Source organism: Triticum urartu, chromosome 5A (assembly GCF_056163025.1).
Source record: "Triticum urartu cultivar PI428250 chromosome 5A, HENAU_Tu73, whole genome shotgun sequence".
NCBI lineage: Eukaryota > Viridiplantae > Streptophyta > Magnoliopsida > Poales > Poaceae > Triticum > Triticum urartu.
In genome coordinates this window covers 388,125-411,807 of record NC_141877.1, presented here as the reverse complement: position 1 = coordinate 411,807, position 23,683 = coordinate 388,125, and the positions used below count along the sequence as shown (strand labels likewise).

Below are 23,683 nucleotides of genomic sequence, written 5' to 3'. Positions count from 1 at the left end.
TTGACCAAAGATGGTGAACCGGTTGATCAAAAAGTTTACCGCTCTATGATTGGTTCATTATTATATCTATGTGCTTCGGGTCCCGATATCATGCTAAGTGTGTGCATGTGTGCACGATATCAAGCTGCTCCTAAGGAATGTCATCTTAAGGCCGTGAAAAGCATAGTGAGACACTTAATACATACACCAAATTTTGGGATTTGGTATCCAAAGAGAGCTTCCTTTGATCTTGTTGGCTACTCCGACTCAGACTATGCCGATGACAAGGTTGATAGAAAGTCCACTTCGGGTACTTGTCAATTCCTTGGTAGATCTCTTGTGTCTTGGTCTTCCAAGAAACAAAACTCGGTATCTTATCCACCGCCGAAGCGGAATACATTGCCGCTGGTTCATGTTGTGCTCAATTACTCTGGATGACCCAAAATCTTAAAGATTATGGGATATATGTGAAACATGTTCCATTAATTTGTTACAATGAAAGTGCTATCAAGATTGCTCACAATCCCATGCAACACTCTCGAACTAAGCATATTGAAGTTCGTCATCATTTCATTCGAGATCATGTTGCTAAGGGTGACATAAACCTTAAGCATGTTCACACCGATAAGCAATTAGCGGATATATTCACCAAACCACTTGATGAGAAAGTGTTTTGCAGGTTAAGAGGTGAATTGAACATCATTGATGCTTCAAACTTGGAGTAGGAACTCCATTGGATACATGCAAGACTTGAGCTTACGACTAATCACTTGATATTTTGATGATTATCTTATGTCTTGAAAATTTGCACCTTGCATGTTATCTAACCCTTGTAGGTACTTGGATGAATCTAACTCTATGAGATTGCAAGTCACTCACACCTTGAGCGATCTCTACATCACCAAGTCTCTACACAATGTTGATTGATGACAAGGAAGCACGAAACCTTTCAAACATATCCTTTGACAAATTCTATGTTAAGTTTCATGATTGTCATGTTGGATACACAAGTGCTCTTCCTTGCGAAAACTAACCCATGTAGGTAGATGAACTCAAAATCCAAAGGGTGCTCCCAACTCTTGATGGGCTACATCAACCGTGAGCAACCCACACAAGTTCAACTACATGATCAAGATCAAAACCGCCACCCAAGGTATGTTATTCCATCTTAGAGTAGCTTTACTCCAAGTCATGAGTCAAAGCAACTCGACAAGATGTGAATACATCAAGATACTTAAACGAAAAATGGTAACCCCATTTTGAGCTTAAACGATGAGTACGACCTATGATCAAGTGATCTCACTTGACTCCTAAGTCAATGTACTCTAACATAGGTGACTTTGTCACCGCCCAACTCTAGATGAAGTTCTCTTGTGTTATTTTCTGTGTTCTTGCATTTGTCTCATGCATATTTGTTTCCCCTTTTCAAACTTCATCTAGACCATTCAGTTTCTTTTCTTTGTTCTTTGTTCTGCATTTTCTGCATCCAATTCATTGCAAATCTTTGTGAGATCTTATTTGTCTAGTGAGCTGAGGTGACAAGTGTCTTTCTCTGTGATGAACTCGATTTCACCGGTTTCATGTTTCCGGTCTTGCCAAAGATTTTCGGAGCAACCGAAGCATACAACTCGGTGACACCGACTTCACTACAGGAGAAACATTTTGCCACTTATTCCTGCTTTATTCTTATCCAGCTCCACTCAATGAATCTTGTCCTCTGCAAGCATCACATTTACCTTAATGCTTTGTACCGTGATTCAAGGACCGAACCCATTCACAACAAATTCCAGAAGACCCTTCTTGGAAATTGATGTCAAAGGGGGAGAGAGAGATCACATCAAAGCTTAATCATATCTCTAGGGGGAGGGAATACTCCAGGAAAGAGTAATCTTCGAGGATCCCAGATGCTTGTTGTTCAAGAGGAGAGATGCCACATGTCTTCTTGGGGGAAAGACGTGTTCATATGTGCTTATTTGCATTAGCTCTATTTTTCTGTTCCCTATCTTCTCCCAGTATCCCATGCTAGATTCAGGGGGAGCAAGACATCCAAGGGAAAGAAAAATTCTTAAATTCATTGCATATCCTTCTCTTTGGGGACATGTCAATATCTATCATGGTACTCTGTACTCACTCTACATGTCATCCCAGTCTTGGTACTCTTGTGGTTTCTTCTGTTTGCTCTAGCTAGTGGGTGCATCTGTGTTATCTAACCTTGTTTACGCAGGCTCATCCCATCCTAGCCAACTCAAGACCACAAGGTAAGTATATGCATCATAGTCATGTGTATGAGAAATTCTTGCTGATGTACATACTGTTTGCAAGAAGGACTCATGGGCATGAAGGTACATTTCCCATATTCATATCTTTTGCCCTGATGCATATAGCCAAGATACATGTAACACATTGCTACTCTGTCATGGTTATTGAGGGAGTCCTGGATTAGGGGGTGTCCGGACAGCCGGACTATAACCTTTGTCCGGACTGTTGGACTATGAAGATACAAGATTGAAGACTTCGTCCTGGGTCCGGATGGGACTTTCCTTGGCGTGGAAGGCAAGCTTGGCAATACGGATATGTAGATCTCCTCCCATTGTAACCGACTCTGTGTAACCCTAGCCCCCTCCGGTGTCTATATAAACCGGAGGGTTTAGTCCGTAGGACAAGAACAATCATACCATAGGCTAGCTTCTAGGGTTTAGCCTCTCCGATCTCGTGGTAGATCAACTCTTGTAATACTCATATCATCAAGAATAAATCAAGCAGGACGTAGGGTTTTACCTCCATTAAGAGGGCCCGAACCTGGGTAAAACATCGTGCCCCCTGCCTCCTGTTACCATCCGCCTTAGACGCACAGTTCGGGACCCCCTACCCGAGATCCGCCGGTTTTGACACCGACATTGGTGCTTTCATTGAGAGTTCCTCTGTGTCGTCATCATGAGGCTTGATGGCTCCTTCGATCATCGTTAGCGATGCAGTCCAGGGTGAGACTTTTCTGCCCGGACAGATTTTTGCATTCGGCGGCTTTGCAATGCGGGCCAATTCGCTTGGCCATCTGGAGCAGATTGAAAGCTACGCCCCTGGCCATCGGGTCAGGTTTGGAAGCTTAAACTACATGGCCGATATCCGCGGAGACTTGATCTTCGACCGATTTGAGCCCCTACCGAGTGTGCCGCACTGTCACGATGGACATGATTTAGCTCTGCCGCCGAACAGTGTCCTGGAGGCCGCACCCGCATCCGCTCCGACCTTTAATTCGCCGACCGAGGGCGGGTGCACTACAAAGATTCCGGTCTATTGCAACAAAATTTATTACTACAACTACATTTTGTTGCAATAAAATGCAATATTACCACAAATTCTCCGGTTGTGGTAATAGGATGCGCTTATTGCCATAACTTAGTTTGGTCATGATAAATACTAACTTTGTTGCAATAGAGGACTCATATTGCAACGAACCGTGTCGGTGTTGCAATATGGTAGTGGTATTGCGACAAACAAATTACGTTGTGCGAGGGTAGTCATTTTGTTGTAATAGAGACTGGGTATTTCAACCGAATAACTACTTGTGGCAATATTCGGAAAGATATTTGCAACATTGATGTGTCATTGCATTAGTTACAAATATTGTTGCAAAAAAGTGGCTAGCTATTGCAACAAATCGCATCAGCGTTGCAATATGGTAGCGATATTGTGACAAAAAAATTCCGTTGCGTGAGGCAGTCATTTTGCTGTAATAGAGATTACGTGTTTCAACAGAATAACTATTTGTGGCAATATTCGGAAAGATATTGCAACATCGGTGTGACGTTGCAGTTACAACTAAAACAATGGGAAAATATATTGTTCGAATTTATGGATATTAAGTTATGATTTTTGCAAGCTTTAAGGAGTAATTAAAATATATTTTAATTGCACCAATTTTAGTTAACCAAAAAAGTGGAAAAAGGTTATAAATGGATAGAACACACTTTCTTGATAGGAATATATATTTAATTTGTTAACATTTGGATTTGAAATGGGCAAGTTGTTGCCATTTCAAAACTATTGTGTTTTCTGCCAAAAACATGGACTTGTCAGATGGAAGTCGAAAATAGAGGGGCCCTGGTGTGAAAAATGCCGATCCAGATCAAAGTTCAAACCACTTGGTTATACATGTGTTGCTGAAAGTATGGGGGTCTCATCCTAAATATCTTATACCTGCGAGGTTAACTGCACCTGAAACGAAACTTCAGAGCTGCAACCTGTTGAAGAATTCAGCCACCAATGACTAGTGTCTCTTGTCCATTTAGTTGTTCGTGTAATTAAGTTGATTTAAAAAGGTTGAATCATATGGTTCGCTAAACTCTGAATAAATTTTGACAACAACCAGCCAGGTCATGTCATCACGACGGCAGAACAACATCACAATCTTTTTTTTGAGGGAAGGCCATCATGGCTAGCTTTATTAAAGATTAAACCGGAATTACATCATCCAAGAGTTTGGGAATAACACAATCTGGAGGATCATTAACCCAACTCCTACTAAGCGTAATACAATAAGAATAATTTGCTAGCACATGAGCTACTTGATTCGTTTCATGACCACAATGCCTAAAACTAACCTTCCCAATCAGTGATGACACTTCCACGCACTCCGTGAAGATCACAGCTGCCACATCCCTGATGGGTTTCGTAGTAATTTCAAAAAAATTCCTACGCACACGCAAGATCATGGTGATGCATAGCAACGAGAGGGGAGAGTGTGATCTACGTACCCTTGTAGATCGACAGCGGAAGCATTGTGACAACGCGGTTGATGTAGTCGTACGTCTTCACGATCCGACCGATCCAAGCACCGTTACTCCGGCACCTCCGAGTTCTTGGCACACGTTCAGCTTGATGACGATCCCCGGGCTCCGATCCAGCAAAGCGTCGGGGAGGAGTTCCGTCAGCACGATGGCGTGGTGACGATCTTGATGTTCTATCGTCGCAGGGCTTCGCCTAAGCACCGCTACAATATGATCGAGGTGGAATATGGTGGAGGGGGGCACCGCACACGGCTAAGGAACGATCACGAAGATCAACTTGTGTTCATGGGGTGCCCCTTGCCTCAGTATATAAAGGATGGAGGAGGAGGAGGCCGGCCAAGGCAATTGGTGCGGCCAGGATGTGGAGTCCTACTAGGACTCCAAGTCCTAGTAGGAGTCCACCAAGAGGGGAGGAAGGGAGAAGGAAGTAGAGGAGAAGGAAAGTTGGCCGGCCCCCTTTTCCCTAGTCCAATTCGGACCAGAGGGGAGGGGGGGCGCAGCAGCCCCTTGGCCCTTTCTCCTCTTCCCACTAAAGCCCATCAAGGCCCATTGCTTCTCCCGTAACTACCTGGTACTCCGAAAAATACCCGAATCACTTGGAACCTTTCCGATGTCCGAATATAGTCGTCCAATATATCGATCTTTACGTCTCGACCATTTCGAGACTCCTCGTCATGTCCCCGATCTCATCCGGGACTCCGAACTCCTTCGGTACATCAAAACTCATAAACTCATAATATAACTGTCATCGAAACCTTAAGCGTGCGGACCCTACGGTTCGAGAACAATGTAGACATGACCGAGACACGTCTCCGGTCAATAACCAATAGCGGGACCTGGATGCCCATATTGGCTCCTACATATTCTACGAAGATCTTTATCGGTCAGACCGCATAACAACATACGTTGTTCCCTTTGTCATCGGTATGTTACTTGCCCGAGATTCGATCGTCGGTATCTTAATACCTAGTTCAATCTCGTTACCGGCAAGTCTCTTTACTCGTTCCGTAATACATCATCTCACAACTAACTCATCAGTTGCAATGCTTGCAAGGCTTATGTGATGTGCATTACCTAGAGGGCCTAGAGATACCTCTCCGACAATCGGAGTGACAAATCCTAATCTCGAAATACGTCAACCCAACATGTACCTTTGGAGACACCTGTAGAGCTCCTTTATAATCACCCAGTTACGTTGTGACATTTGGTAGCACACAAAGTGTTCCTCCGGCAAACGGGAGTTGCATAATCTCATAGTCATAGGAACATGTATAAGTCATGAAGAAAGTAATAGCAACATACTAAACGATCGGGTGCTAAGCTAATGGAATGGGTCATGTCAATCAGATCATTCAACTAATGATGTGATCCCGTTAATCAAATAACAACTCTTTGTCCATGGTTAGGAAACATAACCATCTTTGATTAACGAGCTAGTCAAGTAGAGGCATACTAGTGACACTCTGTTTGTCTATGTATTCACACATGTATTATGTTTCCGATTAATACAATTCTAGCATGAATAATAAACATTTATCATGAAATAAGGAAATAAATAATAACTTTATTATTGCCTCTAGGGCATATTTCCTTCAGTCTCCCACTTGCACTAGAGTCAATAATCTAGTTCACATCGCCATGTGATTTAATAGCAATAGTTCACATCACCATGTGATTAACACCCATAGTCCACATCGATATGTGACCAACACCCAAAGGGTTTACTAGAGTCAGTAATCTAGTTCACATCGCTATGTGATTAACACCCAAAGAGTACTAAGGTGTGATCATGTTTTGCTTGTGAGATAATTTTAGTCACCGGGTCTGTTATATTCAGATCCGCAAGTATTTTGCAAATATTTATGTCAACAATGCTCTTGCACGGAGCTACTCTAGCTAATTGCTCCCACTTTCAATATGTATCTAGATTGAGACTTAGATTCATCTAGATTAGTGTCAAAACTTGCATCGGCGTAACCCTTTACGACGAACCTTTTTTCACTTCCATAATCGAGAAACATATCCTTATTCCACTAAGGATAATTTTGACCGCTGTCCAGTGATCTACTCCTAGATCACTATTGTACTCCCTTGCCAAACTCAGTGGTAGGGTATATAATAGATCTGGTACACAGCATGGCATACTTTATAGAACCTATGACCAAGGCATAGGGAATGACATTCATTCTCTTTCTATCTTTTGCCGTGGTCGGGCTTTGAGTCTTACTCAATTTCACACCTTGTAACATAGGCAAGAAACTCTTTCTTTGACTGTTCCATTTTGAACTACTTCAAAATCTTGTCAAGGTATGTATTTATTGAAAAACCTTATCAAGCATCTTGATCTATCTCTATAGATCTTGGTGCTCAATATGTAAGCAACTTCACCGAGGTCTTTCTTTGAAAAACTCCTTTCAAACACTCCTTTATGCTTTGCAGAATAATTCTACATTATTTCCGATCAACAACATGTCATTCACATATACTTATCAGAAATGCTGTAGTGCTCCCACTCACCTTTTTGTAAATACAGGCTTCACCGCAAGTCTATATAAAACTATATGCTTTGATCAAAGCATATATTCCAACTCCGAGATGCTTACACCCGTCCATAGATGGATCGCTGGATTTTGCATATTTTGTTAACACCTTTAGGATTGACAAAAAACTTCTGGTTGCATCATATACAACTCTTCTTTAAGAAATCCATTAAGGATTGCAGTTTTGTTATCCATTTGCCAGATTTCATAAAATGAGGAAATTGCTAACATGATTCAGACAGATTTAAGCATAGATACGAGTGAGAAACTCTCATCGTAGTCAACACCTTGAACTTGTCGAAAACCTTTTGCGACAATTCTAGCTTTGTAGATAGTAACACTACTATCAGCGTCCGTCTTCCTCTTGAAGATCCATTTATTTTCTATGGCTTGCCGATCATCGGGTAAGTCAACCAAAGTCCATACTTTGTTCTCATACATGTATCCCATCTCAGATTTCATGGCCTCAAGCCATTTTGCGGAATCTGGGCTCATCATCGCTTCCTCATAGTTCGCAAGTTCGTCATGGTCTAGTAACATGACCTCTAGAACAGGATTACCGTACCACTCTGGTTTACCTACGAGATTCGGTAGTAACTTGATCTGAAGTTACATGATCATCATCATTAGCTTCCTCACTAATTGGTGTAGTAGTCACAGGAACAGATTTCTGTGATGAACTACTTTCCAATAAGGGAGAAGGTACAATTACCTTATCAAGTTCTACTTTCCTCCCACTCACTTCTTTCGAGAGAACCTCCTTCTCTAGAAAGGATCCATTCTTAGCAACGAATGTCTTGCCTTTGGATCTGTGATAGAAGGTGTACCCAACAGTAACTTTTTGGGTATCTTATGAAGACACACTTTTCCGATTTGGGTTTGCGCTTATCAGGATGAAACTTTTTCACATAAGCATTGCAACCCCAAACTTTAAGAAACAAAAACTTTGGTTTCTTGCCAAACCACAGTTCATACGGTGTCGTCTCAACAGATTTAGATGGTGCCCTTTTAACGTGAATGCAGCTGTCTCTAATGCATAACCCCAAAACGATAGTGGTAGATTGGTAAGAGACATCATAGATTGCACTATATCCAATAAAGTACGGTTATGACGTTCGGACACACCATTATGCTGTGGTGTTCCATGTGGCATGAGTTTGTGAAACTATTCCACATTGTTTTAATTGAAGACCAAACTCGTAACTCAAATATTTGTCTCCGCGATCAGATCGTAGAAACTTTATTTTCTTGTCACGATGATTTTCCACTTCACTCTGAAATTCTTTGAACTTTTCAAATGTTTCAGACTTATGTTTCATCAAGTAGATATACCCATATCTGCTCAAATCATCTGTGAAGTTCAGAAAATAACGATACTTGCCGTGAGCCTTAACACTCATCGGACCGCATACATCAGTATGTATTATTTCCAATAAGTCAGTTGCTCGCTCCGGAGAACGGAATCTTAGTCATCTTGCCCATGAGGCATGGTTAGCAAGCATCAAGTGATTCATAATCAAGTGATTCCAAAATCCCATCAGCATGGAGTTTCTTCATGCGCTTTACACCAATATGACCTAAACGGCAGTGCTACAAATAAGTTGCACTATCATTATTAACTTTGCATCTTTTGGTTTCAATATTATGATTATGTGTATCACTATGATCGAGATCCAACGAACTATTTTCATTGGGTATGTAACCATATAAGGTTTTATTCATGTAAACAGAACAACAATTTATTCTCTTACTTAAATGAATAACCGTATTACAATAAACATGATCAAATCATATTGATGCTTAACGCAAACACCAAATAACACTTATTCAGGTTCAACACTAATCCCGAAAGTATAGGGAGTGTGCGATGATGATCATATCAATCTTGGAACCACTTCCAACACACATCGTCACTTCACCCTTAACTAGCCTCTGTTTATTCTGCAACTCCCGTTTCGAGTTACTAATCTTAGCAACTGAACTAGTATCAAATACTGAGGGGTTGCTATAAACACTAGTAAAGTACACATCAATAACATGTATATCAAATATACTTATGTTCACTTTGCCATCCTTCTTATCTGCCAATCACTTGGGGTAGTTCCGCTTCCAGTGGCCAGTCCCTTTGCAGTAGAAACACTTAGTCTCAGGCTTAGGACCAGACTTGGGCTTCTTCACTTGAGCAGCAACTTGCTTGCTATTCTTCTTGAAGTTCCCCTTCTTCCCTCTGCCCTTTTCTTGAAACTAGTGGTCTTGTCTACCATCAACACTTGATGTTTTTCTCGATTTCTACCTTCGTCAATTTCTGTATTACGAAGAGCTTGGGAATCGTTTCCGTTATCCCTTGCATATCATAGTTCATCATGAAGTTCTACTAACTTGGTGATGGTGACTAGAGAATTCTGTCAATCACTATCTTATCTGGAAGATTAACTCCCACTTGATTCAAGCGATTGTAGTACTCAGACAATCTGCGCACATGCTCACTAGTTGAGCGATTCTCCTCCATCTTTTAGCTATAGAACTTGTTGGAGACTTCATATCTCTCAACTCGGGTATTTTCTTGAAATATTAACTTCAACTCCTGGAACATCTCATATGCTCCATGATGTTCAAAACGTCTTTGAAGTCCCGATTCTAAGCCATTAAGCATGGTGCACTAAACTATCAAGTAGTCATCATATTGAGCTAGCCAAACGTTCATAACATCTGCATCTGCTCCTGCAATAGGTCCGTCACCTAGCGGTGCATCAAGGACATAATTCTTTTGTGCAGCAATGAGGATAAACCTCAGATCACGGATCCAATCCGCATCATTGCTACTAACATCTTTCAACACAATTTTCTCTAGGAACATATCAAAATAAACACAGGGAAGCAACAATGCGAGCTATTGATCTACAACATAATTTGCAAAATACTGCCAGGACTAAGTTCATGATAAATTTAAGTTCAATTAATCATATTACTTAAGAACTCCCACTTAGATAGACATCCCTCTAATCCTCTAAGTGATTACGTGATCCAAATCAACTAAACCATGTCCGATCATCACGTGAGATGGAGTAGTTTCATTGGTGAACATCGCTATGTTGATCATATCTTCTATATGATTCACGCTCGACCTTTCGGTCTCCGTGTTCCGAGGCCATATCTGTATATGCTTGGCTCGTCAAGTATAACCTGAGTATTCTGCGTGTGCAACTGTTTTGCACCCGTTGTATTTGAACGTAGAGCCTATCACACCCGATTATCACGTGGTGTCTCAGCACGAAGAACTTTCGCAATGGTGCATACTCAGGGAGAACACTTCTTGATAATTTAGTGAGACATCATCTTATAATGCTACCGTCAATCAAAGCAAGATAAGATGCATAAAAGATAAACATCACATGCAATCAATATAAGTGATATGATATGGCCATCATCATCTTGTGCTTGTGATCTCCATCTCCGAAGCACCGTCATGATCACCATCGTCACCGGCGCGACACCTTGATCTCCATCGTAGCATCATTGTCGTCTCGCCAATCTTATGCTTCCACGACTATCGCTACCGCTTAGTGATAAAGTAAAGCATTACAACGCGATTGCATTGCATACAATAAAGCGACAACCATATGGCTCCTGCCAGTTGCCGATAACTCGGTTACAAAACATGATCATCTCATACAATAAAATTCAGCATCATGTCTTGACCATATCACATCACAACATGCCCTGCAAAAACAAGTTAGACGTCCTCTACTTTGTTGTTGCATGTTTTACGTGGCTGCTACGGGCTTAAGCAAGAACCAATCTTACCTACGCATCAAAACCGCAACGATAGTTTGTCAAGTTGGTGCTGTTTTAACCTTCACAAGGACCGGGCGTAGCCACACTTGGTTCAACTAAAGTTGGAGAAACTGTCACCCGCAAGCCACCTATGTGCAAAGCACGTCGGGAGAACCGGTCTCGCGTAAGCGTACGCGTAATGTCGGTCCGGGCCGCTTCGTCCAACAATACCGCCGAACCAAAGTATGACATGCTGGTAAGCAGTATGACTTATATCGCCCACAACTCACTTGTGTTCTACTCGTGCATATAACATCAACATATAAAACCTAGGCTCGGATGCCACTGATGGGTTTCGTAGTAATTTCAAAAATTTTCCTACGCACACGCAAGATCATGGTGATGCATAGCAACAAGAGGGGAGAGTGTGATCTACGTACCCTTGTAGATCGACAATGGAAGCGTTCTGACAACGCGGTTGATGTAGTCGTACGTCTTCACGATCCGACCGATCCAAGCACCGTTACTCCGGCACCTCCGAGTTCTTGGCACACGTTCAGCTCGATGACGATCCCCGGGCTCCGATCCAGCAATGCGTCGGGGAGGAGTTCCGTCAGCACGACGGCGTGGTGACGATCTTGATGTTCTATCGTCGCAGGGCTTCGCCTAAGCACCGCTACAATATGACCGAGGTGGAATATGGTGGAGGGGGGCACCGCACACGGGTAAGGAACGATGACGAAGATCAACTTGTGTTCATGGGGTGCCCCTTGCCTCAGTATATAAAGGATGGAGGAGGAGGAGGCCGGCCAAGGCAATTGGTGCGGCCAGGATGTGGAGTCCTACTAGGACTCCAAGTCCTAGTAGGAGTCCACCAAGAGGGGAGGAAGGGAGAAGGAAGTAGAGGAGAAGGAAAGGTGGCCGGCCCCCTTTTCCCTAGTCCAATTCGGACCAGAGGGGAGGGGGGGCGCAGCAGCCCCTTGGCCCTTTCTCCTCTTCCCACTAAAGCCCATCAAGGCCCATTGCTTCTCCCATAACTACCCGGTACTCCGAAAAATACCCGAATCACTTGGAACCTTTCCGATGTCCGAATATAGTCGTCCAGTATATCGATCTTTACGTCTCGACCATTTCGAGACTCCTCGTCATGTCCCTGATCTCATCCGAGACTCTGAACTCCTTCGGTACATCAAAAATCATAAACTCATAATATAACTGTCATCGAAACCTTAAGCGTGCGGACCCTACGGTTCGAGAACAATGTAGACATGACCGAGACACGTCTCCGGTCAATAACCAATAGCGGGACCTGGATGCCCATATTGGCTCCTACATATTCTACGAAGATCTTTATCGGTCAGACCGCATAACAACATACGTTGTTCCCTTTGTCATCGGTATGTTACTTGCCCGAGATTCGATCGTCGGTATCTTAATACCTAGTTCAATCTCGTTACTGGCAAGTCTCTTTACTCGTTCCGTAATACATCATCTCACAACTAACTCATTAGTTGCAATGCTTGCAAGGCTTATGTGATGTGCATTACCGAGAGGGCCCAGAGATACCTCTCCGACAATCGGAGTGACAAATCCTAATCTCGAAATACGCCAACCCAACATGTACCTTTGGAGACACCTGTAGAGCTCCTTTATAATCACCCAGTTACGTTGTGACGTTTGGTAGCACACAAAGTGTTCCTCCGGCAAACGGGAGTTGCATAATCTCATAGTCATAGGAACATGTATAAGTCATGAAGAAAGTAATAGCAACATACTAAACGATCGGGTGCTAAGCTAATGGAATGGGTCATGTCAATCAGATCATTCAACTAATGATGTGATCCCGTTAATCAAATAACAACTCTTTGTCCATGGTTAGGAAACATAACCATCTTTGATTAATGAGCTAGTCAAGTAGAGGCATACTAGTGACACTCTGTTTGTCTATGTATTCACACATGTATTATGTTTCCGGTTAATACAATTCTAGCATGAATAATAAACATTTATCATGAAATAAGGAAATAAATAATAACTTTATTATTGCCTCTAGGGCATATTTCCTTCAATCCCACCATCTGTTTTGGCCCGAGGACTGATCAATCACCGTTGTCGAGTCTGATTCAGCTTCCACTCTAGGGAACCCCAAGGAATTCGCCAGCACAAGTCCATCCCTCATCGCTTGAGCTTCAGAGGAAACCACATCAACAGCATGGGGTAAAAATTTACATTGGGCTGCCAGAAAGTTCCCTTTCTCATCTCTGATCACAGCAGTTGTTGCCCCCGCCCTCTCGTTCTCAAAATATGCTGCATCAACATTCACCTTAACAAACTTCGGATCAGGTTTCAGCCATCTCTGTATATGGTTATCTCGTGGTTTTTGATTTGCCTCCTGAAAATTGTTTGCGATTGCCATTACAGACATTGACCATCTGGGGGATAGAGGAGGTGTACCATTATGTGTCAACTCACGACGAATCCACCATAGGTACCCCCCCCACAGCTATCACCTGTTTGACGTCCAAGCCCGGCTTAAGAGCGAGCGGTCGATCATCCATCAGTAGATTTTCCAAGACCACCGACCATGATCGCTGCCCCACCATAGCCTGTTCAACAATTTCTATTATCCCCAAGTTTCTCCATAGTTCCTTCGCATGAGTACAACTGAACAGAAGATGTTTAATATCTTTAGCGGCTCCATGGCATATTGGGCACCCATCTTCACTTCCAACATGTCGATTAACTAGAATCGATTTTAGGGGAATTATACCATGTAAAGCCCGCCAACAGAATATTGAAACTTTACGTGGGATCGTAAGTTTCCAAAGTTTCCTCCAAATCTCCGGAGTTTTTGAGCCCGCTGGAATCCCTGATCTATTTGCATGTGCCCTGGAAGATTGATTCCACTGAACTTTATAAGCTGATCGAACAGTGAAGATGCCATTACGTTCAGGGTGCCATGCAATAAAGTCCTCAAAAGAACTAGTATTAATTGGAATCTTCAGTATCCTTTGAACATCAACTAGATTAAAAATAGATCTTATCATCTCTTCATCCCACGTTCCTTCATAAGGATCCAACAGTTCGCTCACCTTAGTTAGGACAGATTGACCCCGGCTTGAGATTATCTTACGGTCTGGACTTGCTGGTACCCATGGATCCTGCCAAATGTCTACTTTCTCTCCGGTACCAATGGGCCATATGTACCCCAGCTTGAAGGTCTCCAATCCCTTCATCAAACTCTGCCATGTGAACGAAGCCCCATTTTTAAGTGTTGCATGGAGTAAATCAACATTTGGATAATATTTAGCTTTTAACACCCGAGCGCTAAGGGAATCAGGATTATTAATTAGGCGCCAACATTGCTTTGAAAGCATTGCCACGTTGAAAGAGTACAGGTCCCTGAAACCCATTCCACCTTCATTTTTAGGGTAGCACATCTTCCACCACGTGTACCAATGCATCCGTTTATGATCCTCATCATCTCCCCACCAAAACTCCGCAATCATGTCTGTGATCTCCTTGCATATCCCTTTAGGGATACTAAATACCGACATAGCAAAAACTGGTATTGCTTGGGCAATAGATTTAATAAGTATCTCCTTCCCTCCTGTGGAAAGCTGTTTTTCAATCCATCCTTTTAGCCTTTCCTTGATTCTTTCATAGAATTGTCTAAAGCAATCACTTCGGTCTGCACCCACCATGGCAGGCAATCCAAGATACTTATCGGATAATGCTTCAGTGTCAATATTAAGGGTTTGGCAAATTTTAGTTCTGGACACAGCCGGAGTGTTTGGGCTAATCTTAGTCTTCGCTTTGCAGCCCACCCGACCAATGAAGTTCTTCCAACAACAAATTCTCACACGCCCATCGTCTCAGGAGCACATTGTAGGATCCTACAACAGTCACATGTGGATGGAATACAACAGTAACACGTCCACTTATCGTCAAGTCATCTAGAACCGCACGCCTAGGTATGAATACATTTTTTCTTTTTTATAGTAAATTAAAGCATAGGTTGTTTCTGACAAATATGTGATATGCCAATAAGTAAATCTCAAAACTAAATTGGTTTGGTTGATAATTTACATGGTTGAATCTCTATGATTTTTGTTTAAAAAAGCGACATGATTATGTTGGACCTACTCTGGTGCAGAGGACCCCTCCACAAACTGTCCGGTAAGATGAAGGAAAAAGTCTACTTTAAACCATGAATTTGTAGAGGTTAGGTGAAATGAACCCCAATATCGAAATCCCTGTCAATTGTACCCTAGACTGTGCAATCCCGGTCTAAAACGAACCCTAGAGTCGTGTGGAATACGGGGATTGTGTATCATGCCCAGGATTGGTAGCGCGCCGAAAAAAACTGGGCGAGCCTAGTCTGGCCTAGCAGGCTATCCACTTCGTGCAATCTGTGAAGCCCAGCAACCTACAGAGAATGCAAAAGAAAAAATAATAATATGCGAGTAGCAAGAATCGAACTGCAGTGCAGTACGTTGAGTTGTAGCCATTAACCACTACGTTAACTTCGAAATGAACCCCAACATCGAAATCCCTGTCAATTGTACCCTAGACTATGTAATCCCGGTCTAAAACAAACCCTAGGATCGTGTGGAATACAGGGATTGTTTATCGTGCCCAGTATTGGTAGCGCGCCGAAAAAAACTGGGCGAGCCTAGTCTGGCCCAGCAGGCTATCCACTTCGTGCAGTCTATGAAGCCCAGCAACCTACAGAGAATGCAAAAGAAAAAATAATAATATGTGAGTAGCAAGAATCGAACTGCAGTGCAGTACGTTGAGTTGTAGCCATTAACCACTACGTTAACATCACTTAGTAGTCCAATAAAAAATAGTTAGTCCTATTTGACCCTTCCTTAGTTCACGGAAATGGAAAAAACTCTAAGAATTCGATATAGTTCACGGAAACAACAAAAGATCATGAATTTGGCAAAAAAAATCATGACACCGTCGTCAACACTGCGGCTTGAAGTTCATAAATGTAAAAATCGTCGATTTTCAAATAATCCCATCAATATTCAAAAAAAGTCCATAGGTTTGGAAAATTTTCATCTATTTAGAAAAAACAGTTCATGGATTTAAAAAATTTCAGAGATTCTAAAAATAGCACGAGCTTTGTAAAAAAGTTCACAAATTAAAGAAACATATTTAAAATAGTTTCACGCATTAGGTAATTTTTGCATATTATTAAGAAATAAAAAAAATAAAACATGAATTAAATAATTTTTCACGGTTTATATGAAAAAGGAAAAGGTTATCTCCATTAAATATTTTTTAGCAGTGTAATAGAAAAATGGACCGGCCCAGCACGGGGACGGGTGCACGCCATGGTGAACACTGCGGCTGAAAGTTCATATTTTTTTTAAAAAAACATCGATTTTCTAAAAAAACTCATAAATTTTCAACAACAGTTCACAAGTTTGGAAAAAGTTCATAAATTTAGAAAAACAAGTTTATGAATTTAGAAAAAACATGGATTTAGAAAAAAATCACGGATTTCGCAAAAATTTCATGGATTCTAAAATGTCCACCAGATTTGTAAAAAGCTTCGAAAATTCAAAAAACAAGTTGAAAAATGTTTCACGCATTAGATATTTTTTCACGGATTATATAAAAAAGAAAAAAAATCACGCATTAGAGATTTTTTCACGGATTATATAAAAAGGAAAAAAGTTTCACACATTAGATTTTTGTTAGCAGTGTAACATAAAAAAATGGGTCGGCCCAGTGCGCCGTGGTCAAGACTGCCGCTTTCTGGCCCATTAGTCATGCGAATCTCGGTTGACATCTGTCAGGGTTTGATTTAGACCGGGATTGCATAGTTCAGGGCGCAATCGACAAGGATTTCGACGTGGGGGTTCGTTTTGCCGAATCACTCCCTCCAGAGTCGCCCTCGCAGGCGACGGGACGGATCCCTAGCCGCCTCCCAGCACCCCGCCTTGCCCTCCTCCCCTTCACTGTTGCCTCCAGAGGGCATGAGTGGGGCGACGGCAGGGCTCCTTCGCCCCCTCGCGCGTGGATCCGATGCGGGGCGGATCTGACAGGTAAGCGCGTCATGATGCGGAGGGTCGCGGCTGCATGATTTGGCTTTCTAGCGGCTACGTCAGGAGGCGGGTGACCTTCAGTGGTGGGATGTGCTGGGTCATGGTGGCGGTGGTGATCTCACCCAGATCCGTGGTCCCAAGCACCAGGTGGCGCAAGCTGCAGACGGCGACGGGAGGGATCCGTAGACGCCTCCGAGCACCCTGCCTCTCGCTCCTCCCCTCCTCTGTCACCACTAGAGGGCGTGATGACGGCAGCGCTCCTTCGCCCCCTCTTGCGTGTTCTGGTGCAGGACGGATCTGACCGGCAAGCGCACAAATATTTGACATATATCCCAAGTTTGAATTTTGTAATGACAACTAGGGACTAAACAAAGATACACAATTGTTGATCCATGACGTAACTGCTAGAATTTAGTCCATTTTGGGCAGCCCAATAACTATTTCAGAAATTCCTAATAAATCCTAGAGGCCCACCTAGCCCATTTGTGCAAGGCAAGGGATACTACTAAAGTTTAGTCCCACATTGCTAGTTTAGTGGGAGTTGGACCTCCTTATAAGGGAGGTCCAATCCCCACTTGTACGAGCATGAGAACAAGAGGGATATCCACGCGCGCTCCTCCTCCGCCGCCCGCCACGCCTCGTCACGACGCGCCGCGCCGCGCCGCGGGTTGCGGGAATGAGCCGAGCCGATGTCTAAATTTTTGCCACGCACTATGGGTATACGAAAGGTCACTCGTGAGTTGGAAAGTTTTTGCTGTAGTGGATATTGAATACGAACACTGCACCCTTCGGCTGCTATCTGCTCGTTTCATCTCCCGCGTTCCCTTCAGCTCCCGGCGCAGCCTCTCGCCTCCTTCTCTTGCGCCTATAAAAGGAAGTCGCTCCTCTCAGAGAGACGCACCAGAACTTTTCCTTCCTCTCGCCAGCGGTTCCAATCTCTGAGCTGCTGCTGTTTTCCTCATCCCGGCTTGCGGCGTGCATCGCAGGTCGGGACAGTAGGCCTCCGAAACCGCACCTCTTTGAGTCCTGTACGGGAGAAGGGTGATAAGGTTTTTGGGGAGCGCTCTGCACGACTACTGACTGACTCCTTCGTCACGGACGCCCCGGACTCCGACGACTACTTTCCCTACGACGACTTCTTCCCCGACGTCGACAACCTCCTCGACAACATGGCTGGCGAGGACACCGACCCCAAGTCCAGTGCTACTGTTGCTGCTGTCCCGTATGTGTTCTTCTTTCTATTAGATATCCTGCCACAGTTTCTCGTGCTAGTACTTTCCCTAAATATGTTAGGTTCTACCTCATATATGCAACTAGTTCTACTGTCTGCTATAGATATGATAAGCTACGGTTCATATATGCAGAAGCTATTTTCCTTCTCTCTGTCAGAACGCATGACTTCTTTTATCTCTACTATATTAGTCATGCTTTATCTAGTATTTCTGTTAATAAAATCATTCGGTAAATTGCTCATATTTCCAACAATCCAAAAACCTTATTATAGGCAAATTTACCCCGAGTGGTTTTGCTGCTTCCATGAGACCTCCTTCTTTGAGGGTATCCACTATAAGAGGTGGTGTGTGGGAGCAGTCTTATGGTTTCAAACCATGAGTTGCTATGACGCCACTCTCGGCAAACCTGAAGGAGAGCTTGATGCTCAATAGGCACAAGCTTTTCAGAAAATGGATACTCTGTTTAAGGCTACTCTCTTGAGTGTTCTTGGTGAGAACATAGTTGATGCTTATGCGTCAATTGATAATGGAAAAGATATGTGGGATGCACTCGAGGCCAAGTTTGGGGTCTCGGATGCTGGCACTGAGCTGTACATCATGGAGCAATTCTATGATTACAGGATGACCGAAGAGCGCTCCGTGGTTGAGCAAGCTCATGAGATACAGTCATTTGCTAAAGAACTTGAGCACTTCAGTTGTATGCTACCGGACAAGTTTGTTGATGGAGGTATCATCACTAAGCTTCCTCCTTCATGGAGGAACTTTGCTACCTTGCTGAAGCATAAGAGGCAGGAGTTTTCCATCCTGGATCTCATTGGCACTCTTGATGTGGAAGAAAAGGCGAGAGCAAAGGACACACGTGCTCGAGGTATTGAGGGAGGATCTAGTGCCAATGTGGTACAAAAGCAGAACTTTCAGCCCCACAAGTTCAAGAACAAGGGCAAGTTCGATGGAAAAGCAAAGTTTGATGGGAAGAACAAGGCTGTGCAACACACGAACTTCAAGAAGAAGAATGGCAAGAAGAAAGGTGCTTGTCATGTGTATGGGGATCCTGATCATTGGGCTCCTAGTTGCCCTAATCGCTATGACAAGCGTCATCCTGGGAAAGGCGGCAAGACCGCTAATGTTGTCATTGGAGACACTAACATGAAGGATGCTGGGTATGGTATATTTCCCACTATTATTTCAGTATGTCATTCTCCTGACTGGTTGATTGACACGGGTGCTAATGTGCATGTATGCGGTGATATTTCCATGTTTTCGTCTTATCAGACCGCAAGGACTTCAACCGTGCTGATGGGTAATGGTTCAAGTGCTTCTATTCGTGGTGTTGGCACGGTCGATCTGAAGTTTACTTCGGGGTAGATCATGCGGCTGAAGAATGTGCATTATGTCCCCTCCGTCAATAATAATCTTGTTAGCGGATCTCTTCTGTGTAGAGATGGCTACATGCTTGTCTTTGAGTCAAATAAATTTGTAATATCCAAGTATGGAACCTTTGTTGGTAAAGGCTATGAGTCAGGAGGCTTGTTTCGTTTATCCTTATCAGACGTTTGCAATAAAGTTGTTAATCATATTTGCAACAATAGTGAATCCAATGTGTGGCATTCACGTCTTTGTCATGTTAACTTTGGTTGCATGTCGCGACTAGCGAAGTTGAACTTAATCCCTAGTTTCACCACCGTCAAGGGATCTAAGTGTCAAGTGTGTGTGCAAGCTAAGCAACCTCGTAAGTCTCACACGACTGCGGAAATAAGAAATCTTGCACCACTAGAGCTCATACATTCAGATCTATGTGAAATGTATGGTGTGTTGACAAAAGGTGGAACGAAATATTTCATGACGTTAATTGATGACTCCACTAGATACTGCCGTGTGTATCTTCTGAAATCTAAGGATGAGGCTTTGAACTTTTTCAAGATCTATAAAGCTGAAGTGGAAAACCAACTTGATCGAAAAATCAAGAGGCTTAGGTCCGACCGTGGTGGAGAGTATTTTTCCAATGATTTTGATGCTTTTTTTGCGGAACATGGTATAATCCATGAGAGGACTCCTCCCTACTCACCTCAGTCAAATGGGGTGGCCAAAAGAAAGAACCGCACTCTAACTGATTTGGTTAATGCCATGTTAGATACATCGGGTCTCTTCAAGGCATGGTGGGGGGAGGCGATATTGACAACATGTCATGTCCTGAACCGAGTCCCCACAAAGAACAAAGAGATAACTCCATTCGAGGAATGGGAGAAGAAAAGGTTAAAACTCTCTTATCTGTGAACATGGGGTTGTTTGGCGAAAGTCAATGCTCCAATTTCAAAGAAGCGGAAGCTTGGACCAAGGACTGTGGATTGTGTTTTCCTGGGATATGCTTTTCATAGCATTGGCTATAGATTCTTGGTTGTAAAATCTGAGGTACCTGACATGCATGTCGGTACGATCATGGAGTCGAATGATGCGACTTCCTTTGAAGATATCTTTCCCATGAAGGATATGGCTACCTCATCTAATCAGGAGATGCCTAGTTCATCGAATCAGGAACCAGTTACAATTACCAAACCTGCCATTTCGATAGAACACTTTGAAAGTCCTGTGGAGGAGAACAATGAAGTTCCTACTAGGAGCAAGAGACAAAGGATTGCAAAGTCCTTTGGTGATGATTTTCTTGTGTATCTCATAGATGACACTCCCAGTTCTATTTCAGAGGCCTATGCATCTGAAGATGCTGACTACTGGAAGGAAGCAGTTCGTAGCGAGATGGATTCCATCTTGGCGAATGAAACCTGGGAGATAACTGATCGTCCTTATGGGTGCAAACCTATAGGATGCAAATGGGTATTCAAGAAGAAGCTTAGGCCTGATGGTACTATTGAGAAGTACAAGGCTCGGCTCGTGGCTAAGGGTTATACCCAAAAGGAAGGTGAAGACTTCTTTGATACTTACTCACCTGTGGCTCGACTGACCACTATTCGAGTTCTATTTTCACTAGCTGCCTCGCATGGTCTTCTCGTTCATCAAATGGATGTTAAGACTGCTTTCCTAAATGGAGAGTTGGACGAGGAAATTTATATGGAACAACCAGATGGGTTTGTACTAGATGGTCAGGAAGGGAAAGTGTGCAAGTTGCTGAAGTCTTTGTATGGACTTAAGCAAGCACCCAAACAGTGGCATGAGAAGTTTGAAAGAACTTTAACAGCTGCAGGCTTTGTTGTGAACGAAGCTGACAAATGTGTGTACTATCGCCATGGTGGGGGCGAGGGAGTTATCCTGTGCTTTTATGTTGATGACATACTGATTTTCGGAACAAATCTGAATGTTATTAAGGAGGTCAAGGATTTACTATCTCGTTGTTTTGAGATGAAGGATTTAGGAGTGGCTGATGTCATTCTGAACATCAAGTTATAGAGAGATGATGATGGTGGGATTACATTGCTTCAATCTCACTATGCGGAAAAGATCTTGAGTCGCTTTGGCTATAGTGACTGCAAGCCCTCTCCAACACCATATGATGCGAGTGTGTTACTTCGAAAGAATCGAAGAATTGCTAGAGATCAATTGAAATATTCTCAGATTATTGGCTTGCTTATGTACTTAGCAAGTGCTACAAGACCTGACATCTCTTTTGCTGTTAGCAAACTGAGTCGGTTTGTCTCAAAACCAGGAGATGTGCATTGGAAAGCTCTAGAGAGAGTTTTGCATTATTTGAAAGGCACTGCAAATTATGGAATTCACTACACCGGGCACCCAAAGGTGCTTGAAGGGTATAGTGACTCAAACTGGATCTCAGATGCTGATGAGATAAAGGCCATGAGCGGTTATGTATTCACTCATGGAGGTGGCGCTATTTCTTGGAAGTCTTGCAAGCAGACCATCTTAACGAGGTCAACAATGGAAGCAGAACTCACAGCACTAGATACAGCTATGGTCGAAGCAGATTGGCTTCGCCGGCTCTTGAATGACTTGTCGGTTGTTGAGAAACTTGTACCGGGTATTCTTATGAACTGCGACAATCAAACTGTGATCATGAAAGTGAGCAGCTCAAAGGATAACATTGTAACACCCCGGATGTGATTTACCCCATATGTACTCCAACTCTTGCCGTTTCTGGTGTTAAGTTATTTTATTTTCTCGGGTTCGGGCTTTTGTCTCCGTGTGTTGTTGTCGTTGTCATGCATCTCATATCATGTCATCATGTGCATTGCATTTGCATACGTGTTCATCTCATGCATTCGAGCATTTTCCCCGTTGTCCGTTTTGCATTCCGGCGCTTCGTTCTCCTCCGGTGGTCATTTCTACCTTTCTTTCGTGTGTGGGGATTAAACATTTTCGGATTGGACCGAGACTTGCCAAGCGGCCTTGGTTTACTACCGGTAGACCGCCTGCCAAGTTTCGTACCATTTGGACTTCATTTGATGCTCCAACGATTAACCGAGGGACCGAAAAGGCCTCGTGTGTGTTGCAGCCCAACACCCCTCCAAGTTGGCCCAAAACCCTCTCCATCATCTAGAGCGTTCGATCACGATCGCGTGGCCGAAAACTGCACCTCATTTGGACACTCCTAGCTCCCTCTATGCCTATATATACACCTCCCCTTCCAAAATTCGCGGTGCAAAACCTACCCTAACTCTCCCCGCCGCCGCCGGACAACTTCTTCCACCGACGGACGTGTCCGCCCGCCGTGTCCGCCGCCACGTGGCGTCCTCTCATTGGTCGTGCCGCCCTCGCCCCACATCGCCTGTCCCCGCCGCCGCGCGGCCCGGGAGCCCGGAGCCGGCCCCCGCGGCCCGCTCCCTCGCGCCGCCCGCCCGGCGCCTCGTCGCCCGCGCCGGCGAGCCTCAAGCTCCTCGCCGGCCGGCGCCGACATCGCCGCCACCCGGCCGCCGCGTCACCGCAAGCCCCCGGCGCCGACATCGCCGCCCCGTTCCGGCCGGCGCCCACGCCGGCGAGCGCCGCCCCGCTCCGGCCACTCCGTCCCGGTCTCCTTCCTCTTCTCCGGCGAGCTTCCTCCCTCCGGTGAACAGTGATCCCGGCGAACCTCGTAAAGCATGCCGGCTGGATCTAGATCTGAGATTTGTCTCGGGTTGACTTTTTGCCCGAAACCCTAACTTTTTGTCATTGTTCATCGCATCGTAACTTTGCATCCGTTACTTCGTTTTGGGCATATAGCATATCAAAATGTTCGTCTCAGAGACTACATCATTTCATCTCATTGCATCATTTTCATTTGAGTTCATCTTGATGCCCGTAATGCTGTTAGAAGAGTGCTATTTGAGATAATTGCCAGATCTGCTGCTCCAATTACATATTTGTCATTT

The 23,683-nt window shown here is 43.8% G+C and overlaps 1 protein-coding gene across 1 annotated transcript; it reads right to left on the bottom strand.

Annotated features, from left to right (window-relative positions):
* Positions 1–13,145: 13,145 nt before the first annotated feature.
* Positions 13,146–13,683, bottom strand: LOC147967298 (uncharacterized). The gene is made up of 2 exons (XM_087522431.1): positions 13,591–13,683; positions 13,146–13,472 (listed from the first exon to the last, which is right to left on the bottom strand). Exons 1-2 carry the CDS (start codon positions 13,681–13,683, stop codon positions 13,146–13,148), a joined length of 420 nt encoding a protein of 139 aa, XP_087378557.1.
* Between the last annotated feature and the right edge of the window lie 10,000 nt (positions 13,684–23,683).

Bases quoted from the DNA above. Each gene is read 5' to 3' on its own strand.
- LOC147967298 (XM_087522431.1), bottom strand. From the start codon at position 13,683: ATGGTGGGGCAGCGATCATGGTCGGTGGTCTTGGAAAATCTACTGATG. The intron at 13,473-13,590 runs GTGATAGCTGTG...AACAATTTTCAG, and splicing joins CGGGCTTGGACGTCAAACAG to GAGGCAAATCAAAAACCACG.